Genomic DNA, 22,192 nt, shown 5'->3' with positions numbered 1-22,192 from the left:
CAGGTTCTGCTATTATGCACCATACTACACATGGTGCAGAATCTCTTCCCAGATCTCAGGGGGTCCTGTTTTGTCTGACTCCCCCACCACTCTGGGAACTCTCATGTGGGCAGAGACCATGTTGGTTCTTCTCTCCAAAATATTGCTACTGTCCAGTACAGCCCCAGTTCATCCTTGTGTTCATCAAGAGTTGCTGAATGGATGTATGCACGCGTGCAAGACAAACTCCCCTCACCAGAGCTCTTAGCCCACAGCTCATCATCTCCTACTGGTCGCTTTGCTGATCCCTCTCTACAGCATGACTGGCCACATCCAAGACACGACTTGGCTGGTGCGCTAGAGCAGAAAGAGCGAGAAGGGGTCTCTAGGTGCAGCCTTGAGTCACAGGCAGGCTGGGAGGAAGTGGGAGCTCAAGGACCAGGGACCGTGTCTTGAGCTGTGAGAAAATATCTGAACAGTAGATTCATTAGGTCCCTCCTGGCTTTAATGACCAGGGCGGGAAGAGAGAAGTAATAACGAGTGACATTTATATAGTGTGTTACGGTTTACATAGCTCTTGCATGCACATTACCTCATTTAATCCGGAAGGAGCACAGGGCGGGGTTGAAGCTCGTGGCCCTGGAGTTTGCCTGTCTGGGTTTGCATCCTGGCTCCAGCACTTACTGCGTGACCCTGGACTATTTAGGCATCCTGCATCCCTGTTCCCTTATGTGTATGATGAAGGCACTGACAGTAACTGTCTCATCATCACACATCAAATCATCACAGACTTGCTGTGGTGATTAAATAAGGTAATGCCCCTAAAGCACTTAGAATAGCACCTGGAGCATAGTAAACACTAAATAAAAGTTGGTGCTTATTACACAATCCTCTCAATAGGCCCGGGAGATGAATAGACATATCCCGTTTTATGGGCGAGCAGAATGGGGCTCAGAAGGATAGAGTCCACCTGTCTGAGGTCACATGGTGGAGAAGCAGGGGTGAGGGGCAGGGCTAGCACCAGGTCTGTTTGACCCCCAAAGCCTGGTTCTTTCAACTTCTTCATGCCACCTCCACTGACGTGCACTTTGTCTAGGCTCAAAGGCAGGAGAAGCTGTAGCAGGCTCATGCACCAGGGTATTTAAAAAAAGATCACTTGTCTAGATGAACTAAGGTCTCAGTGAGGTAGTACAGCTGAGAATGCACTTTCTACTCCACCAGCCTATGATGAAAATGTCAATAATTATCGTTGATATGTTAACAAAGTATTTTAATTTTTTTCCTAGCATTTATTTGTCCCCTTTCTGGGACAGCATTCCAGTATCCCTAGGAAGGCCACAGCTCCTCCACTCTGTCAGCGCTTCCATAGGGCTGACTCTATCCTTGGCTGGAGGGATGGGCAGAGGACACAGGTCTGGCCAATCAGAGCAGTGCGTCCCCTCAGCCACAAGGATTAGCTCAGGAATGGGCATGTGACGCAGTCTGACAGACAAGGCCCAATTGCAGAACTTTGGTCACAGCCATTGGGGAAGAGGCATTTCCTTCCTTCTGGCCAGGCTTGGCAGATATGATATCATAGCCTGGCACTTCTGAAGCCACCCTGCCTCACAGTGGGGTTGGCCTGCCTGAGAATGGGGCCAGCCCAGAGGCAAGCCGAGTTGAGAGGTGGAGAGATAAAGTCCATGTCCCCGAATTTAACTGAGCCTGGGACTAGGTCTATCTTTTTTTCTATTATGCTGTCATGTCCTAAGCATCTGCTAGGTTTCCACACTTGGCTTTATGGTCAATACACCTTCTTAATATCCCAATAGCTGCTCAGAGGAGGTGGGAGTAGCTCTATAGGACAGAGGAGGAAACAAAGGCTTTGAGGTAGGAAGTGACTTGGCCCAAGCGCACAGGGACTCCAGACCCTTTCTGCAAAGGGCACAGCCCCTGTACTAAGAAGGCGAACTCAGCGTGTGGATGAAGCCCTTGCCTTCTGTCGTCCCCTGCCCTCAGGCAGGGATGCATTCTCTCATGGGAATGTCACAACAGAAAGAATTTGGGTGCCCCAGGAAACGTGTATTCTTTGGCTCCATCCTTCATCTCCCTCAATTGTCCTCCTCACAGCCAGATTGGAGCCAAACTGGATTTATTGAATTTCACAAGTTTGTTGAACCAATTTGTGGATTAAGAAAACAAAAATGAAATCCACATTTTTATTTGACACCATCAAAAATAGGACACGCAGACAGGAAAGGGACATTCTGGCCTTGGAATAGATTGAGTGGAGCCCAAATCCTTGCTTCTCAAAGGTTTTTGTTTTTGCTGTTGTTGTTGTTGTTTCCCGTCACCCTGCTTCTCACAGGCCTTTGGGAAGCCTGCCCCCACATCTTCTCTGAGACCTGGAATCTGGACCTTATGTTGAGGCTGGGCACCCACATCTGGGATGTGATTACTTTCTGCCCTCACCCCATCACTCTCTCTCTCCAGTTTCCCTGCGATTTCCTCTTGGCCATAGCCTGGTGTAAGTTCCAGCATTTTTGTATCGCTGTTCTAGCAGATTTTCATTTTAGTGCCAATCCAAGCGCTCTATCCCTTCCTTGAACTCTTAGTTAGGCCAATAAATATTTATGTAGCTCATTGGCAATTAATTAGGTGCCTTTGGCACTGCATCCAATGGCTTGTAAATCGACATAGAGATTTCACTTCCCCAATCTTTGCTTCTTGGCTTTCCAGCAGAAAGACAAGCTAAGAGCGGACAGGGAACGTGATTTCTACTTCTCTGTATATGCGTACCCTACATGTAGTAGCATGCAATGAATATTTATGGCCTTATAAATTTAATCGGCATATGATTACTTAACAATAAAGTGAGAACTTTTCCAGAGAGAAAAGACATCATCTTGGCTGGGCTTGATGGAGGGTAGGCTATGAGGAGCATTGATTACACCGATTTAAAGTGAGGGCTCTGAGGTCAGACAGGTTAGAATCCTGGCTCCCCACTTACTGAGCATGTGATGGTAACCGTGATGCAATCTCTCTGTGCCTCAGTTTCTACCTCATAATCTAGAAAAAGCAACAGCCCTTGACCAAACCCTAAAACAGCGATGAGGGAAGCATCCTCTAAACGTCAGCTATCACGATTTTATTATTTCTTCCAAATAAGCCTTATGTTCTTAAGAAATACACATGCTGACACACAGGTAGTCTTTACCACATCCAGTTTTTGTCTAGAGTATCAGATTCTTATCTTTAAAACATGAATAACCTGAATGGTTGTGGCTTTTTTCTCCTCATTATACACGTTAAAGGAAGAAAAAAGGAGCTGATCAAAACCAATAAAAAAATACAAACGAAAGAAAAACCTGGAATAAACCAATGTAAGCAAAATAGGAGAACCTGAGGGAGTGTGAGGAAGGTTGCCCAATATGCCCATGAAGTAAAAGAGAGATGGGGGAGATGGCCACCAATTAAAATTAATTAAACATTTTTAATGATCTCTGATGCTGACCTCATGCTCCAGGTGCCTGAAACAAAGAAAAGAAATGCAGATAATTGGATCTTCATGACATTTTCCCAACTGGCCACTTTCCCTGTAACAAGACCAAGCCTGTCTCTTCCATTTTACTCTCGTGAGCTACCTGGGTCAGAACCTGAAATCTTGGCGCAGAAGTCCTGAGGCCTGGCGAGTAGCTGTCTAGACCCAACTCCCTGGCTGGGTGGATTAAACTTACTGCACCCTGAGTCTCTGGGTTTCTTGCCAGCTCCAGCCTAGCAGTGTATGCCAAACCTCTGTTTCTCTCCTGGAAAACTGCAGTGCTTGCTAAGTGGTCTTGTTTGTTATCCTCTGAAATCACCTTGTCTTGACTTTTCTACTTGTTTTTTATCTGTTTCCCCCATTAGCCTATAAACTTCTCATTCCCGGCAGCTGGCACATGCATGGCCCAATAAATATTTCTTGATTGAATGGAAGGAGCTGTGAATAGTGGCCTCCTCAAGCAAAGGACATTTTATCTCCCAAAGGGAAATCTACTTTGTTGATATGAAAGTGAGCTTCTTAATAGGTCTACGGGGCAACATTTTGCTAACCCCATTCAAATTATAACAGACTTCAAAGTCATAAAGGCAGCAATATGCTTCCTTTTAAGTGTGTAATTTGTATTTTTTTACACCCAGGAATGGAAAACAGGGAGTGAAATATCCCCCAATTATTATTTTGTGCTTTTGAGGCAGGATGGCCCACTCACCTGTGGGGACTCTGGTGGCCAAGCACCTCCCACCTCATTCTTGGCAATTGTTTTCATCTGCCTCCCTTCACACTGGCCCTAGCTCAGGTCTGGAATCTTCCCAGGGTCTGACCTCTGAGTGTCTGTCTCATGCAATTCTGCTGCCCTGGTATTGACTCTCAGGACACAGAAGTATACTCTCTGCCACATTCATGACCACCCTGGGTGACGTGTCAAGGCATCTTAGTGCAGCCTTGAGTCCCTTGGAGGGAAATGGCCCCAGTCTGCTTCCTGTTTGAGGTAGCTCTGTTCTGGATCACTTGGTCCTCCCCTCTCCCTCCTGCCACTGCTGATTGCATTGTGGTGATCACCCCAAGGTCATCCCAAAGGCAGGCTGCCATGTAGAGCCTGGCTTGGCACAGGAGGCCTCAGCCAATGATCTCTGATGCTGACCTCATGCTCCAGGTGCCCGAAGCAAAGAAAAGAAATGCAGATAATTGGATCTTCATGACATTTTCCCAACTGGCCACTTTCCCTGTAACAAGACCAAGCCTGTCTCTTCCATATGGGTCAGCCATATCCCACCCACTCCTCCTGGGATTTGACTTGGGGAATGTGGACAGAATCACACAGTCAGTAGAAGTTGGAAAGTAGGCGGAAGTGGCCACATGGGGTAGGGACATATCAGAGTTATGACGAATCAGAAGCAGAAGCCCCAAGTTGAAGAAGAGATACAAAGCTTGGAAGCAGGAAGAGATGGAGCAGACACACAGAGGAATCCAACACTGGAGAACGGCAACGTAAAGGTGGCGTGCTAGGGGAAAGCTCCAGAATTCCTGCAGCTGGGCGCTGGAGCCACCCTGAACTTTCAAAGACCTCCCTATTCCAGTCTCCGCAATCCCAGGTCCTGGTATGTCCCTGGATTTGGGGGGAGATTCTGGCTCCTTTGTAGCACCACAATAAACCCTTATTGCCTGAGTTATCCCAAGTGACTCCCTGTTCTTTATGGGCTCACAAGCCAACACACCAAAAGTAGCCACCATCAATGGGTTGGGGGCCCACACCAGCACTGGAGGGGACAGGGGAGGTTCCAAATAGCTAGCTCCTCTCAAAGGTTCTAATACCCGCAGAGGTGGTTTAACTCCTCAAAGGTCTAAGCTCCATTTTCTTTTCTTTTCTTTTCTTTTTTTTTTTTTTTGAGGCAGAGTCTCACTCTGTCACCGAGGCTGGAGTGCAATGGCAAGATCTCAGCTCACTGCAACCTCTGCCTCCCAGGTTCAAGAGAGTCTCCTGCCTCAGCCTCCCAAGTAGCTGGGACTATAGGCATGTGCTATGATGCCTGGCTATATTTTGTATTTTTAGTAGAGATGGGGTTTCACCATGTTGGCCAGGCTGGTCTCGAACTTCTGACCTCAAGTCATCTGCCCACCTTGGCCTCCCAAAGTGTTGAGATTACAGGTGGGAGCCACTGCGCCTGGCCTCATTTTCTTTTTTTTTAAAATGTATTCCCCAATTTTGTATACATATATAAAATATATATTTTATGAATATATTTATAAATGTATCATATACAATATAAACATATAAGTATATATAATATATAAATATAATATACATAACTACTCTATGGCAATATGTAACTATAAATGCAAGCGAATATCAATCAGACCTTTCCCGTATAACTCTTGGTGAAATAGCTGGAAATGTGAAAAAATAGATTCTGGTCCCAACCTCCTGCCAAATATTCAAAGTGGAAAATTGGGATCATAATTTGCAAAGACTTTTTCCATCCCAAATGGCAATTGATTAATCCCTCCTGGCAAACAAATTGCTGTGCCATCCCCTGTAAGTCAGATGTCCTCTGAGATTAGTGTAATTGAAACCCTCATCACTATCCAAAGATTTGAGGTGGTTCTAATAATTGGTACATGTATAATAGCTCCATCAGAATAGAAAACAAAAAAGTCATAGAAAGGGGAAAATAAATAACCCAAAACAATGAGGCTGATAAAATTCCAGTAACAAACAACTATAAGTTTCCTGGAGGTAACAGGAAAAAGGGGAAGTCCTAGATAAAAAATGATCATTGTTTAATCAAAATAAAGTAATCAAAAGAGAACGGTTTTCTTTTGGGACTTTTTAAAAATTAATTCACTCATAATTTCATCATAATGATACTGTTATTTTTGTTTATATACATATATTCCAGTCCTTGTCTGCATGCAAAATAGAAATTTGTTTTTTAAAAATATTTGAATAAGCAAAACATTCACATAGTTTGAAAACAAGAAAGTATGAAAAATATATGCTGAAAAGTTTCCTCCCACCCTTGTTACACATCTCCCAGTTTCAAATCCTCTCACTCCCAGGCAGGCTTGTATCCTTCTAGAGTTTTTATGCATATTTAATAACGTCATTATCATCATCAATATCAACAACAAAATATATATTTTTATCTTCTGCTCCCTTTTTGCACCTTGATTTTTTTTTTTTTTGAGATGGAGTCTCACTCTGTCACCTAGGCTGGAATGCAGTGGCACAATCTCAGCTCACTGCAGCCCCTGCCTCCTGGGTTCAAGCAATTCTCCTGCCTCAGCCTCCCTAGTAACTGGGATTACAGGGGCATGCCACCATGCTGGGCTAATTTTTTGTATTTTTGGTAGAGACGGGGTTTCACCATGTTGGCCAGGCTGGTCTCGAACTCCTGACCTCAAGTGATTCGCCTGTCTTGGACTCCCAAAGTGCTGGGATTACAGGTGTGAGCCACTGTGCCTGGCCTATACCTTAATTTTTTTCACTTAACTACATATCTTTCAGGCTTTCCCATTTTAGCAGAAGGAAAGTATCAGTCCATGTGGGCAGTTATAACAACAAAATACCTTAGACTGCATAATTTGTAAATATAGACATTTATTACTCACAGTTCTGGAGGCTTGGAAGTCCAAGATCAAGGCACCAGCAGATTCGGTGTCTGGTGAGCACTTATTCCTCATAAAAGGGAACTTCTAGCTGTGTCCTCACATGGTGGAAGGGGCAAACAGGCTCCTCAAGCCTCTATTATTAATATAATGGCACTAATCTCACTAATGATGGGAGAATCCTCATGACCTAATCACCTCCGAAAGGCTCCAGCTCTTAACACGTCACATTGAGTATTAGGTTCCAATATATGCATTTTGGGGTTCACCCATATTCACACCATAGTAGAAAGCTTCCTCATTCTCTTTTATAGCTACATGATTGTTCATTGTCTGGCTGTACCATAACTTATATAACCAGAGCCCTCCTGGTATCATTTGGGTTGCTTCCATTTTTTTGCTACTGCAAATAAAGCTGGGGTGAATAATCTTATACACATGTAATTTCATGTGTGGGCAAATGCAGCTGTGGGATAAATTCCTTGAAGCAGATTGTTGGGTCAAAGAGAAAATGCATTTGTAAATTTGATAGCTATCACCAAATAGAGATTTTAGGAACGTATACTTCCACCAGCAGAGTCAGAGGGTTGAATGCCGCATAATATCCACACACTTAGCCAGAGCTAGTATCCTCTTACCACACTCCAGGGAGGAAGGAAAAGGCATGTGAGAAAGGAAGAGCTATTTATCCGATACCTGCTCTGTGCCAGACGCACTCTGTATACACACCCTACATACATTGTCTTCCTATAAGGCAAAGTGTGTTTCCCCGATTTTTATATGTGAGGAAACTGAGTCTCAGGTTAAGGAAATTTACACAACGTCTCAAGAAAGTAGAAGAGTCCTGAACCTATGGCTGGCTCTGAAGCCCGTGTTTGTTCCAGGGGGCCACGTCATGGTGCCAGGGAGAATATCTCAGCCGGGCTCTGGTGTTCCGCCAACGCTGTTTCTGTCAGCATTCATGAATGTGAACAGCGGACTTCATTTCCCAACTACTTTATTTTCTTGCCTGACTGGAACTTCAAGAGTCAGAGCTCTGCCCTGCTTAGAGAAATCCCTGGCAACCCCTCCCCACCTTTGTGCTCTCTCCCCAGGCCCCAGGCCCACCCCCACGTGGAGCAGTGCTCCTCCTGGTGCGGCTCTCCCAGAAGAGCATCCAGCCACAGTTCAAGGTCCCACGCTAGCTGCTCCAGCTGCTGCACTTCTTCCTCTAACTTCTCCGAGAAGACATGCAACTTCTCCTTCAGCCAGTTCCTGATGGTCTTTATCGGTTCTTCTGAGGGCTCGTCGGTCTGATATTCAAGCCCCTGGAAGGCAGACACAGAAGTGGCATCCTGTGCTTTCTCAGATAGGACCCTCCTCCCCATCCCCACTGGTTTCAAAAAGATCCCTGGGCCTTTGCACATGCTACTCATTGTGATCGTAGTACCTGTTCCCACCTTCTGCACTTGACAAGCGACTACTTATCTTTCATGACCCATGTTGCCAATGACACCTCCTCTGGAAAGCCTTCCCAGATTGCCTCACCTCAGTACCTTGCTGGACATCTTACCTGGGGAACTGCAAGATTCTGGTAGTAGTTACATTCTCTGATCCTTTCTGACACCTCCCAACTGCTTCCTGAAATAGGCACAAACATCACCTTTGAAGAGCAAATGAGCACTAATTGAAATAAACATGGTTAGTTATCCCAGTGTGATGAAGGGTCAGTGGGAGAAGGTGGGTTATGGAGGTCCCCTTAACATACAACCATCTTTGGAACACTCCACCAAGCTTCATGTGGATTTGGTTCCTTCTTTCTCAGATTCCAGAATGCTCACCCCATATCTCCGTGCTCAAGTACAGCACCAAGATCAGCAATGCCAACAGCGTCTAGGGTGCAAGAAGAGGAAGAGGAGGAAGAACATGAGGATGAATTCTCTCCAGGTCCCCCTGCTTCCATCACAAAGGGCCAGACATGGGAATGCTTATAAGACAGTTTTTTGAGTTTAACTTTTGTTCTAGTTATCTAAGTCACACTTACTTACTACAAAACTCCCAAACTTTGAAGAAATAGATAACACTGCAACTTACTGATGTTCAATTTGCATTTTCTCTCATGTAAACATTTTTCATTTTAATTGATCTTGAAAAGGAATCAATTTCACTGTGGTATAATTTACTTACAATAAAACGCACACATTTAAAATGTATAGTCTGATGAGTCTGATGAGTATCGATGAATGTCTATACCTGTAGACTATCACCCCAATCAAGATGTAGAGCATTTCCGTCATCTTAGAAAGTTTCCTTCTGCAGTCAATTCCATCCTCACTCCTGCCCTGCCTGGAGAGAACCATTAATCTGTTTTCTGTCGCTATGAGTAGTTTTGCCTGTTCTGTAACCTTGTATAAGTGGAATTACACAGTGTGTGTGCTTTTGCATTTAGTTTCTTTTGCTTAAGACAATGTTTTCGAAATGCCTCTATTTTTTTGTGCTCAATTTTATTGATGAGTATATTGTGTATTTTATTGATGAGTATTTATTTTATATGAACATAGAATATTGCACAATCAGTCTCTACCTGTTGATGGACTTTTGGGTTGTTTCCAGTTTGGGGCTATTATGAATAAAAGTGCTATGAACACTCATATACAATTCCTTATGTGAACATATGTTCACATTTCTCTTGGGTTAATATTCAGAAATGCAAATGCTGGGTTATATGGTAAATGTATGTTTAATTTTATAAGAAACCACCAATGACTTTTCTTTACCCACTGAGCAACTATATGTGTCCCCATTTTTGTGGTAAATTGCATTAATTGTGTTTTAAATATTGAGCCAAATGAGCTTCTTCAGTAAACTCTAGTTGTTCCTGATGCATTAGCTAGCCTTTTTATATATCATGTGATTTGATAAGCTACTATTTTGTTGAGATTTCTTACATCTATATTCAGAAGAGATTGGTTTAAAATTTTTTCTAGGCCAGGCGCGGTGGCGCATGCCTGTAATCCTAACACTTTGGGAGGCCGTGGTGATCACCTGAGGTCAAGAGTTCGAAACCAGCCTGGCCAACATGGCAAAACCCCGTCTCTACTAAAAATGCAAAAATTAGCTGGCCATGGTGGCCGGCGCCTGTAATTCCAGCTACTCGGGAGGCTGAGGCAGGAGCATCGCTTGAGCCTGGGAGGTGGAGGTTGCAGTGAGCCAAGATTGCGCCACTGCACTCCAGTCTGGGTGACAGAGCAAGAATCTGTCTCAAAAAAAAATTTTTTTTTCTACACGTTTGTCAAGTTTTGGTATCAAGATTTTGTTGCCCCCTTAAAATGACTTGGTAAGAACTCCCACGAGTTTTGAATTTCAGCGCTGAGAATGAATCCTCCAGGAGCGCTCCAATTCAGGAGTATTATCAGTTCATTCGTTCATTCAGCATCTACTTGGCACCAAGCACCATGCTAGGCACTAGGGATTCAGCAGGGAACTAAACAAAAAGCCCAGTCCTCCTGGAACATATCTTCTGCTGGCAGTGCTGAGAATTTAATAAGACAGTGTCAGTGATGGCCCCGGCAAGAAGTGCCTAGGCCCCTAAGCTGTGCTCCATCAGAGTGGGATCCAGGGACGGTTGGGTCCAAGATTCATTCCGGGCTTCGAGGGACTTCTAGTCTGTCTGGAGTGGCAAAAGGAGCCCAGATGGGAGGAAAGCAGCATGTACCTGGCCTGGCCTCACCTGCTTCTCGTCATCACAGTGGCTGCCCCTTCTCCGTTCAAGCAGCTGGGCTGCCACCTGCTCTGCTGCCACCTGCCTTCTGCTGTCCACTTGCTGGGTTGCCATGGCCTCAGATCTGGCTGCCTGGGTGGACCACACTCAACAGACAGAAGGGCACCCTTCCCCTCCCCCACCTGTGGTCACCAGGCATCCTGCAAACATTGAGTTCTGATGTCACAGAAGGTAGGGACAGCAAGGTTCCCACCTTTCCACCACCCTGATTTTTAGTCCCTTCCCTCATTTTTATTTTTCACATGAGTGTAGAAAACAAAGATCAGGAAGAAATGCATCAAAAGATTATGTTTCAGGATGATGATTTTTCTGATTATTTTCTTCTATATTTGCAAGTTTTTAATAAAAATGCTAATTCGAAAATATAAAAACAATAGTTTGGGTGCAGTGGCTCACACCTGTAATCCCTAGCACTTTGGGAGGCTGAGGCTGGAGGATTGCTTGAGTCCAGAAGTTTGAGACTAGCCTGGGCAACATGGTGAGACCATGTCTCTATTTTTAAAAAATTACAAAAAAAAAAAAAAAACAATAAAAGCAATTTTTAATTGAAAAATGTATGGAGATAATTGTGGATTCACATGCAGTTGTAAGAAACAATACAGAGAGATCCTGTGTACCCTCTGTGAAGTTTCCCCCCAGTGGTACAGTAATATCCTGCCTCACTGCAGTAGGAGATCACAGCCTGGATGTGGACATTGATACACTCTACCAATCTTACGCAGACTTCCCCAGTGTTACTTGTTCTCATTTGTGTGTGTGTGTGTGTGTGTGTGTGTGTGTGTTTAATTCTAAACAATTTTGTGCAGGTTTGCTTACTTAGGACAATAGTCAAGACACAGAAGAGTTTCAAAACTACAAGGGGCTTTGTGCTGCTTCGTGATGGCTACTGCCTCCCGACCCCACCCACACTGTCCTTAACTCCTGGAAATCACTCATCTGCTCTCTCTTTCTAAAATTTGTTTATTCCAAATGCTACATAAATGGAATGAAACAGTATTTAACCTTTGGGGATTGGCTTTAAAAAAAAAACATAGTATAATTCCCTGGAAATTCATCCAGTTTGTTGCATGTATCAGTAGTTCATTCTTTTTGACTGCTGAGTAGTATTTTGTGACATGTGTATGCCATACTGAAGGACACGTTCCAAACCTGTTCAAAACCCAGCTGCCTCCAGTTTTTGACTCTTGCGAGTAAAGGTGATATGAACATGCTTGTACATGTTTTTGGGTAAATGTAAGTTTCATTTGTCTGGGATAAATGCCTGAGAGTGCAGTTGCTGGGCCGTAGCATCATGGCATGATAGTTTTATAAGAAATTGTCAAACTGTTTTCCAGAACGGCTGTGCCATTGTACATTCTCATTAACAGTGTATGAGTGATTTGGTTTCTCCTCATCCCCACCAATATCTGTTTACACTATTTTTTTTTTTTTTTTGAGACAGAGTCTCGCTCTGTTGCCCAAGCTGGAGTGCAGTGGCACGATCTCGGCTCACTGCAAGCTCTGCCTCCCGGGTTCACGCCATTCTCCTGCCTCTGCCTCCCGAGTAGCTGGGACTACAGGCACCCGCCACCACACCCAGCTAATTTTTTGTATTTTTAGTAGAGACGGGATTTCACCGTGTTAGCCAGGATGGTCTTGATCTCCTGACCTTGTGATCCGCCCGCCTCGGCCTCCCAAAATGCTGGGATTACAGGCTTGAGCCACCGCGCCCGGCTGTTTTCACTATTTTTTAATTTAACCGTTTTGACAGGTGTTTAGTAACATCTCATTGTGGTTTTAATGTGTATTTCCCCGATAGCTAATGATGTTTAACATCTTTTCTTTTTTTTAAAATTTTATTAAGCAATTTTTTATTTTTTTTGCTGGAGACAGTGTCTTGCTATGTTTCCCAGGCTGGTCTTGAACTTCTGGGCTCAAGCAATCCTCCCACCTCGGGCTCCCAAAGTGCCACGATTACCGGTGTGAGCCACCATGCCCTGCCCGAACGTCTTTTCATATTGGCTTATTTGCCATCTGCACCCCTTCCTCAGTGGAACATTTGTTCCTGTCTTTTGCCCATTTACTAATTGGACTGGTTTTGCTACAGTTGAGTTTTGAGACAGTTCTTTGCTCATTTTAGATACTAGTCCTTCTTAGGATATACGGTTTGCAAATTATTTTCTCCCAGTCTGTGGCTTATCTTTTCAACTTCATCACATGGACTTTTGCAGATAAAATGTTTTACATTTTGATCCAGTCTATCACTTTTTCTTTTATGAATTGTGCTCTTTCATGGCAAGTCTAAGAACTCTTCACCTAGCCCTAGGTTCCGAAGACTTTCTCCTATTTTTGTTTTTTTGGTTGTATAGCTTTACGCTTCACATTTCAGCCCATGATTCATTTGGAATCAATTTTTGTATAAAGTGTGAAGTTTAAGGTTAATTTTTTTGCTTATGGATGTCCAACTGGACATTTGTTCTGTATTCTGTTTCATTGATCTATGTATCCGTCCCTGCATCAATACCACACTGTCTTGACTGCTGTAGCTTTACGGTGAGCCTTAATAGCAAGTAGAGTGATTTTTCCCACTTTGTTTTTCTTTGTCAAGATTGTTTCAGCTCTCATAGGGCTTATGCCTTTCCATATAAACTTCGTAACAAAATACTTTGCCAGCTGGGATTGTGATAGGAATTGCATCACACCTATGGATCACTTTGGGAAGAATTATCATGTTTACTATGTGGTGTCTTCTATCCCATGGACACAGTATGCTTCTTCATTTATTTAGGTCTTCCGTTTCATTTGTTTTTTAACCAGCACTTTGTAATTTTTGGCATATAGCTTTTGTACATGTTTTGTTAGGTATATACCTAAATATTTCATATTCTTTGGACTTTCCTTATACTTTAAAAGCCCCCATGTACCAAACAAATTTCATGTGTTAAGAAATCATCAATGTTCCACATTTTGTGAATTAACTTTACCAAAGTTCCACATACAGAGCTTCTGACTGGCACCCAGATAACTTACATACGGAGGCCGGCTATACGCTAGGCATTTCACTAGATTACTTTACTACAGCTTCTCTAGGCTATAATTCTGTGGGTAGTGGGGAATTAAATCTGTCTTACTAAACACTGCATTTCTGATGCCCCTTACGCAGCCCGTTACATAGTAAATGTTCAGTAAAAATACCTGTTGAAAGGATGAATAATGAACGGTCTCAAACTGCAGGCTCTGAGAGGCCAGGAACTGTGTCTGGTGAATACATTTTTGTATTCATAGTACTTGGCTCAGTAAATATTTGCCGAATGAGTAAAGCAGGTGGTATGATTTTTACGTTTTGAAGAAGCCGAGGTCCAGGGTGGCTAGGGAAGGGTATGGGAATTAGTGGGTGTCATGAACGAAGTACCTACTGTGCGCCTCACCCAGGGTAAGTGCCTTCCACACGTTATTTCATCTAATTCTCCTAACTGCCCGGCAAGGCCGGCACTGCTAGTTTCTGTTGGGAAAGTTACTCTCCTTACCCAGTGGCACATACCCTGCCTTAGTATGGGTCTATTTAACTCCAAAGTCTTCTCGTTTACCACAAGGAGTTAACGTAGTTTCAGCTAAAAACAAAGAAAGTGGCCATTCTTGTCTTTTGTGGCTTCACTGTCCATAAGTAGATGTGAGATTTCCATTAGACTTTTTGAATATCCAACATAACCATCTTCCCTCCTGTCCTTCTGTGTCCAGAGTTTGTTCCTTCAGTGGCTTCATGGTCTCGCTGACTTCAAGAATGAAGCTGCGAACCCTCATGGTGAGTGTTACAGCTCTTAAAGGTGGTGGACCGAAAGAGTGAGCAGCAGCAAGATTTACTGTGAAGAGCAAAACAACAAAGCTTCCACAACGTAGAAGGGTACCCAAGCAGGTTGCCACTGCTGGCTGCAGAGGCCAGCTTTTATTCCCTTATTTGTCCCCGCCCACATCCTGCTGATTGGTCCATTTTACAGAGTGCTGATTGGTCCATTTTATTGGTCCATTTTACAGAGTGCTGATTGGGCCATTTACATCTTTTAACTAGACACAGAGCGCTGACTGTGCATTTTTACGGAGTGCTGATTGGTGCATTTACAATCCTTTAGCTAGACACAGAGTGCTGATTGGTGCTTTTATGATCCTCTAGCTAGACAGAAAAGTTCTGGAAGTCCCCACTCGACCCAGGAAGTCCAGCTGGCTTCACCTCTCACTTCCAACTCCATGACTATCCCAGGTTGGTGCGTGCGGCATTTCATGCAATCTCCACTCCTTTTTGCCTTTTCTGCATATCTTTATTATTATTACTAAAGCGGCTACATTGTCTGGGGCAAATATCCAGGGTTCGTCGTCTTATACCAGGTAAGTTTAGGACACGGACACACAAAATAGGCAAAAAAGGAGAAAGAAAAACAGCTCTGGCGGGGGTGGGGGGGGCACTTCTCAGAGGAAAAGACCAGCAGGTGGTGGATGCACCAGAATTTTACAGTTAGGCTTGTGGAGGTGGTGTCTGATTTACATGGGGCTCACAGATTGGTTCCATGAGGTATGACAGTTACATAGCTGGGGAAGGCTAGCTGCCCCACCCTAATCTTATTATGCAAATGAACTTTCCCTTTAGCCGGGGCTGTCTTGTCTGCTCCTTAGTATACATGTGGCAGACAGAGAGAAGGGAAGACGGAGCCGCCATCTTGAACATGATTGGCACAACTGCAGCATCTATGTCTGCAGCTCGATTTTACAGGCTGTTCTTTGTCAGAAAGGAAAATAATTGGGGGCTGCTTTTCATTAAAAGGAAAACCTTACCGAGGACTTCTGCACCCTCACTATCTGACTTACTAGTTTCTTCTTAACTCCTGTATCATTACCATGTGCAACTAAGATATTGTGAGAGTTTTCTAAGTACTGGGCATTGTGCAAAGTGCTTTACATGCATTGGTTCACCATATAAATATTACAACTCTAGGTAGTAAATCATATTTTTGTCTCCATTTTACAGATGGGGAGACTGAAGCTTAGACTGAACACTTTTCCAAAGTTACTCAGCTGGTAAGAGGCAGGGTTGAGATTTGGACTCTACCATTCTTGTGACAGCACCCTGGCTCTTGGTGGCCGTTGGATACTGTTCCTTCCCTGGGAAGATTCAAGACCAGAGAAAGAAAGAGTCCAACCCAAGACAGTCCAAGGAAAGGTACCGAACTCAAGTCTCTTGCCTCCCACTTGAGGGCCCTCCAAAGGCCATTTGCATCATCTTGATGGTCTTGCAGGCACCCATGCAGTTGCTGGCTCTTGGGCTTTATCTGGTGGACACATTTGAAATGTCAAATGCAGGTACGTAAGGACTGCTCATTAAGCTAATTATGGCACATCAAAAGTAATGAATTACGGTCACAAAAAGTAATGAATTACAGTAAAAAAAATTACAGTCACACACAAAAAAAGTAATGAATTACAGTCACATTTTTCTAGGAAACATAATAAATTCTTCCAGGAAACTCCTTCGGAAGGCAGAGCTTCCAGGATTTGGTCTCAGGACAGGGAGGAGAGGGAGGAAGAGCTTCCCCATCTGGCCCTCAGAGAACTGGCCCAGTAGCTGGTGTGGGCCGGGGACTGGCAGAGGGTCTAGTACAGCACTGGGTGCTTCACACTTCCTAGTAAAGGAAGAGGGAGAGGATGAGAAAGGAGAGAGAGGCCTTTGAAGGAAGGAATTAGGGAGCAAGTCAATGTGAGAATGAGTTGGCGGGGGCAGGGAATGAATGGAAATGTGTGAATGAATAAAGATTTCCAGGGGAATAACTAATCAGTCTTGAAAAATTACACTCTGCCAAGGGAGAAATCTGCCCCAAACCTAATAAGTGGAGACCAAGCAGTGCTTTGTGCTTGAGTCCTGTCTCCCAAACACACCTGGGTTCAAATCCTGGTATCATTGTAACATTCACTTGGGAAAGTGACATCATGTCTCTAAGTCTCAGTTATCTGAAAACTGAGGCCAATAATAATAATATGTGTCTTACGGGGTTACTGGGAGCGCTAAACGGGATGAACTAACTGGATAGTGCCTGGCTCAAACTAGAACCTCAGGTAGTTTCTCTCTCTTCTCCCCTTCTCCCTCTCTCTCTCCTTCTTTTCCTCCCTCCCTCCCTCTCTCCTTTCTCTCCTCCCTCCCTCTCTCCCTGCCTTCCTCGCTTCATTCCCACTCCCCCCTCCTTTTCTCCTCCTCACTTCTCCAAGTATTTGATGGGCTGCCCCCATGCCAATTCAATTTAATTCTCCCAGTAATGTAAGATTGCAAAGAGTTTATATGAAAAGTCTATCCAGAAAACTGATAGAGATGACATAATTGGCAAGCCTGTACAGGGGTGGGTGGGGACTACGGAAGGAAGAGGACCGGATGGCTTCATAAAGGAGGAGTCGTTTTTGGCTAGCTGGAGGGGAGAAGAAAGGATGTCTGGGGAGACTGAGAATTATGGGAAAAGACCTCACAACCTGGGCCTGAAACCAGAACCCAGTCCTAGCCTGGGTCTGGTGCCTGCGTTTAGTCTACAGAATAAAGACTTGTATTTATAACAAACATTGCAAACTCAGATGCATACAGGTACTGAACAGTTAATAAAATGAGAGAAGTAGTCTGGGTGTGAAACGAAAGGGCGTGGTGGGGACCATGGCAAAATCATAACGCGTGTGTCCAGAAAGGCCAGCCAATTGTTGCATGAGAATGTGGGGTTCAGTGTGGTGAGAACTTCCGATTTATTTTCAAGAGAAGTAAGAAATTCAGTCTTTTGTGTGAAACCTCCTGGCTTGTAAATGTTGGCAACAAATTCAACTTAGAAAAAAATTCACTGTGTGAGCCCAACGTACGCCATCAATTTGTGAACTCTCTTATTGTGTGTCTGCTGTGCTCAAACGAGGCTTGTCCCTAATCCTCGAAACAGCCCTGCTCTGTGGAGCTTGCTACCTGCTATGGCGAGCCACAGAAGCCCCTATGGCTAACTAAAATTGGAAAAGGCCAGTCTTGGAGAGGAGAGAGGGACCTCCTGAATTTGATGGGAAGGCTGAAACTCCAGGGAGAAGAATAGCCGTTGGGACCATGGGCAGGGGCATACCACAGGCAGACACTGAACCAGAACGGAATACTGGGTTAAATGTATACCCTGTGTGGTGGGATTCCAATGCCATGAAAGAATTCTAAATTCTCTTGGTGTCTGTGTTAGTTACTATGGCTTCTATAACGAATTATTACAAACTGGATGGTTTGAAACGACGGAAATTAATTTTTTGTAGTTCTGGAAACCATAAGTCCAAAGTCAGTAGCACTGGGCTGAACTCTCAAAGCATGCATCTGGCTGTGCTCCCTCAGGGGGAACCCATTTTTCAACTCTTCCAGCATCTGTGGCTGCCAGCATTCCTTAGCTTGTGGCTACAGCACTCCCATCTCTGCCTCCATGGTTACATTGCCTTGTCCTCTTCTCTCTGTCTGTCTCTGTGTGTGTGTGTGTGTGTGTGTGTGTGTGTGTGTGTGTGTGTGAAATTTTCCCATCTCCCTTTTATAAGGATTCATAGGATCATGCTGGGGCCCCTTGGATAATCCAGGAAAATCTCCTCATCTTTTTTTTTTTTTTTTTTGAGATGGAGTCTCACTCTGTCACCCAGGCTGGAGTGCAATGGCATGATCTCAGCTCACTTCAACCTCTGCCTCCCGGGTTCAAGCAATTCTCCTGCCTCAGCCTCCCAAGTATCTGGGATTACAGGCACTTGCCATCATGCTTGGCAAATTTTTGTATTTTTGTAGACAGGGTTTCACCATGTTGGCCAGGCTGGTCTTGAACTCCTGACCTTGGGTGATCCTCCCACCTCGGCCTCCCGAAGTGCTAGGATTACAGGCGTGAGCCACTGTGCCCAGCCAAATCTCCTCGTCTTAAAACCCTGCATTTGATGACATCTGCAAAGTCCTATTTTGCAATATGAGGTAATATTCACAGGTTCAAGGGATTAGGATGTGAGTATCTCTTGGGGGCTTTTCTCAGCCCACTACTGTGTCTTTGGGATGCTCCCTGCAGATTCAAAGCTCTGGGCAAGGACAGCTGCTAGGCTGAGGTAGGGAGGAGGCTGGAGGCTTCTGCTGCTCTTGAAGCGGGAGACAAGGCTGTGTCACCCCCAAGACTCACCTGATGGGTGATTACCTCCAGGAAAGGAGGGATGGGGCAGCTGAGTGTTGCCGCTGTCCCCTCCTCCATTCTGCACTGAGATGGAGACCCAGTTCTGAGAGGCTGGGGGATGTCCGAGCTCTCGGCCCCAGGAGGGCAGGTCTATCTCCCTCTCACAGTCCGTGGCACTCCAGAACTTAGCGCAGCACCTGCCACTGAGTAGATGCTCAGTGTTTGTTCACAGCCTGCTGCCTCCAGGTTCTGTTCTCTCTCACTGTGGCAAGCAGAGGCTGGGAGGCCAGGCCAGCTGAGGGGCAGATGTACACATGGACACACAGCCTTGGCATAGGCTTGCCTGCTAGGGCCACAGGCCACACCAAAAATACCCTTCTGCATGCCCCGTAACCAGAGGGCTAGAGAACTGTGAACAGTGGACCAAAAAGGAAAAAAAAAACAGGATTAATTTATGAGGCGTTCTGCTGCCTGGATGGCTCATTGCATACCCGCTCTGGCGATGCTGCTCTGTAATGTGCTTCTAGACTTACTGTACTTCGACATCCAGGGGCCCTTTTGTAACATGCCAAGTATTCCGCTGTTATTGTTCTAGGCACCTCCTGTTGGTCATTGGGCTAATTTATTTCAGTCGGAATTTCAGGACCAGACACAACTCTTATTACTCACTGCTTCAGAGAGGGAATAAAAGAGCAATTGATATTTGGAAAAATGAAAAATATGTCCAGAATACTTTGGGCTCTGAGGCCAAGAAGAAAAAAAAAAAAAGGAGGGGGAAGCTGGAGGGAAAAATAAGGCGGGCTCACCCCGTCATGCACTCTGTCGTGGCCTGTCTCGGAGACATGGAGTCTAGAATGTCTGCAGACAAATGAATCAACGGCAGGGCTCTGAGAATTCCTCAGGCACCTGGGCCCTTCCGCCCATGACTTCAGCCGCCACCTGCAGGAGCAGGACTGGAAAAGGTTGGAGTGTGAAGCACCCCTCAATTAGTTGAGTGTGTTAAATTGGGTCTTGGGTTGGAGGGTGAGGGAGAAACCCCAGTGGGGTTGTTGAATTCCTCAGTTCGCTTGCTCCCGAATCCAAGACTCTTATGGAAAATTAACGTAGGAATAGAATTTTGAGACGTGACAGCCCAGATGCTTGATTTCAGGACTGATAGAATCTGAGGAGTAAGCATACTCTGTACATGGGCATAGAGATGATGATGATGTGCTCCCTGAACCCCTGTCAGTGGTCTTCTGGTGGCTTGAAGGCAAGCATCTCCCGTGCCATTCGAGATCCTTTGCCTGGTACATGTGGGTGTGAAATGTGTGACTTCGCTGTTCCTGGAAGTCCTGGTTGAACGCGGGGTTTTTGGCAGACAGAGTGGCTTCTGCAGATGCAGGAGAGTGGGGGATGGGTTTAGCTCTGCCCTGGCCAACAAAAACTGCCAAGAGTGACGATGTACGTGAAAGTGAAGGGGTGGCTACATGTGCCTTGGGCACGTTGTGTTGTGGTCTGGGGCTTGGGCTGCAGAGCCTGGCATCCTGAGGACAAATCTCACCCCCCACCCCCTCCCCCCGCTCACTGTGAGACCGTGGGCTGCACGCTGTACCTTGAGAGGTCTCTGTTCTTCCATCTGTAAGGTAGGGATAAAAATACCTGCCTAAGGCCAGGCACGGTGGCTCACGCCTGTAATCCCAGCACTTTGGGAGGCCAAGGCGGGTGGATCACCTGAGGTCAGGAGTTCAAGACCAGCCTGGCCAACATGGCGAAACCCCGTATCTACTAAAAATACAAAATTAGCCGGGCGTGGTGGCTCATGCCTATAATCCCAGCTACTTGGGAGGCTGAGGCAGGAGAATCGCTTGAACCCGGGAGGTGGAGGTTTCGGTGAGTTGAGATCACACATTGCACTCCAGCCTGGGCAACAAGAGTGAAACTTCGTCTCAAAAAACAGAACAAAACAAAATGAAATATGTGCCTTATAGGGTTGTCGTAAGGGAAAAAAAGATACTGTGTAAAATTCTGACGCATGGCGATGATAACGTGGGCTTCCTTTTCTTGCACATTCATTTACTGTTAAGCATTGAATTAAGCACTTTGCATTCATTCCCTTATGGAATCCTTGCAGCAACTCCATGAGATAGAAACTAAAACCATGTCTGCTTTACAGATAGAAAACTGAGGCTAAGGGACATTGGGGGCTTTACCCACAACTCCAGAGCCTGAGTTCTTAACATCTACTACCTCCCCTGGAGATCAGGGTCTTCAGGGGAGGCACTTACGGTAAGTCAAACTGGAGGAGACAGACTCAGGCAAAGTCCACCACTGCCTCCTCTTCCTGTGGCGATGGGGAGGACCACTGTGTTTTCATTTGAGCACAAGCTAGAGTGGTTGCAGGACTAACAAGATCCTTTCACACGGTAGAGTTACCCTCAGAGGGGCAAGGTCCGCTCCAGGAGACACGTGACAGCAGGGCCTGAAGGAGGGGGAGGTGGGGGTTGGGGGGAATGCTCAGTTCTTGGTGCTGGAGTGTGAGGCAGCGCCCTCCTGGTCTATTCCAGATGTTTCTTTCTCTCTCCAATTGTGTACATTTGAATTTGAGGAAAGAAGGTGGCCAAGGGCCCACGGGATGGGAAGACCCTGTTAGAGGGGCGGCGGGCACATGGTGCTCCCAGCAGATCTAGTGAGGGCTCAGTGTCTATTTGTCAAATGAACGTCGTGGAGGGCGAGCATCTGGAGTTGGTAACTAGCGCTCTAAGGTTGAAATGGCTTCAAGACAGGATCAAAACATCCGTGTCTGGGATGTTTCTGGGCTGAGAATCCTGCCTCAGTTCTGACTTCATTCTCTGACCACCAGAGGCCCGGCATCCCTTTCCCCAGGGGTCTGAAGACAGCTGGGGTCTCCTGAGGGGCCTCCTGGGTCTGCACTTGGGAGACCTGTGGGTCAAAATTTCAGGCCACGTTAATAAAAACAGAGTGAGCCTGTAGACACGGCCCAAGACAAGGCTCCCACAGACCTTGAGCCAATTTCTTTTTGTCTTAAGCTGTTTTGAGTTTCTGGCAGTTGGGAATAGAGGGATTCTTGACACAATAGCTGCATGTCAGGTTGTGCTTTTATAAGGAACACCATGAAACTCTTCTGCATCCAAGACACTTCCTGGGATTTGTGGGCGAGCCTTGAGACCAAGT

The 22,192-nt window shown here is 45.3% G+C and overlaps 1 protein-coding gene across 2 annotated transcripts; it reads right to left on the bottom strand.

Moving 5' to 3' along the window:
* Window positions 1-8,085: 8,085 nt before the first annotated feature.
* Window positions 8,086-10,993, bottom strand: SMIM23 (small integral membrane protein 23). 2 transcript variants are annotated; one of them, XM_019026568.2, is made up of 4 exons: window positions 10,800-10,993; window positions 8,926-8,977; window positions 8,658-8,725; window positions 8,086-8,412 (listed from the first exon to the last, which is right to left on the bottom strand). In XM_019026568.2, the coding sequence occupies exons 1-4, from the start codon at window positions 10,917-10,919 to the stop codon at window positions 8,134-8,136; spliced, it is 519 nt and encodes a 172-aa protein (XP_018882113.1). In that variant the 5' UTR covers window positions 10,920-10,993; the 3' UTR covers window positions 8,086-8,133. The 2 variants fall into 2 exon arrangements, with proteins under 2 accessions (XP_018882113.1, XP_018882114.1); XM_019026569.3 differs by having other exon boundaries at window positions 10,815-10,993.
* Window positions 10,994-22,192: the final 11,199 nt, after the last annotated feature.

This window comes from Gorilla gorilla, chromosome 4 (genome assembly GCF_029281585.2).
Source record: "Gorilla gorilla gorilla isolate KB3781 chromosome 4, NHGRI_mGorGor1-v2.1_pri, whole genome shotgun sequence".
Classification (NCBI taxonomy): domain Eukaryota; kingdom Metazoa; phylum Chordata; class Mammalia; order Primates; family Hominidae; genus Gorilla; species Gorilla gorilla.
Note: the sequence above shows the minus strand (reverse complement) of the source record. Positions and strands in the feature narration are given on the sequence as shown.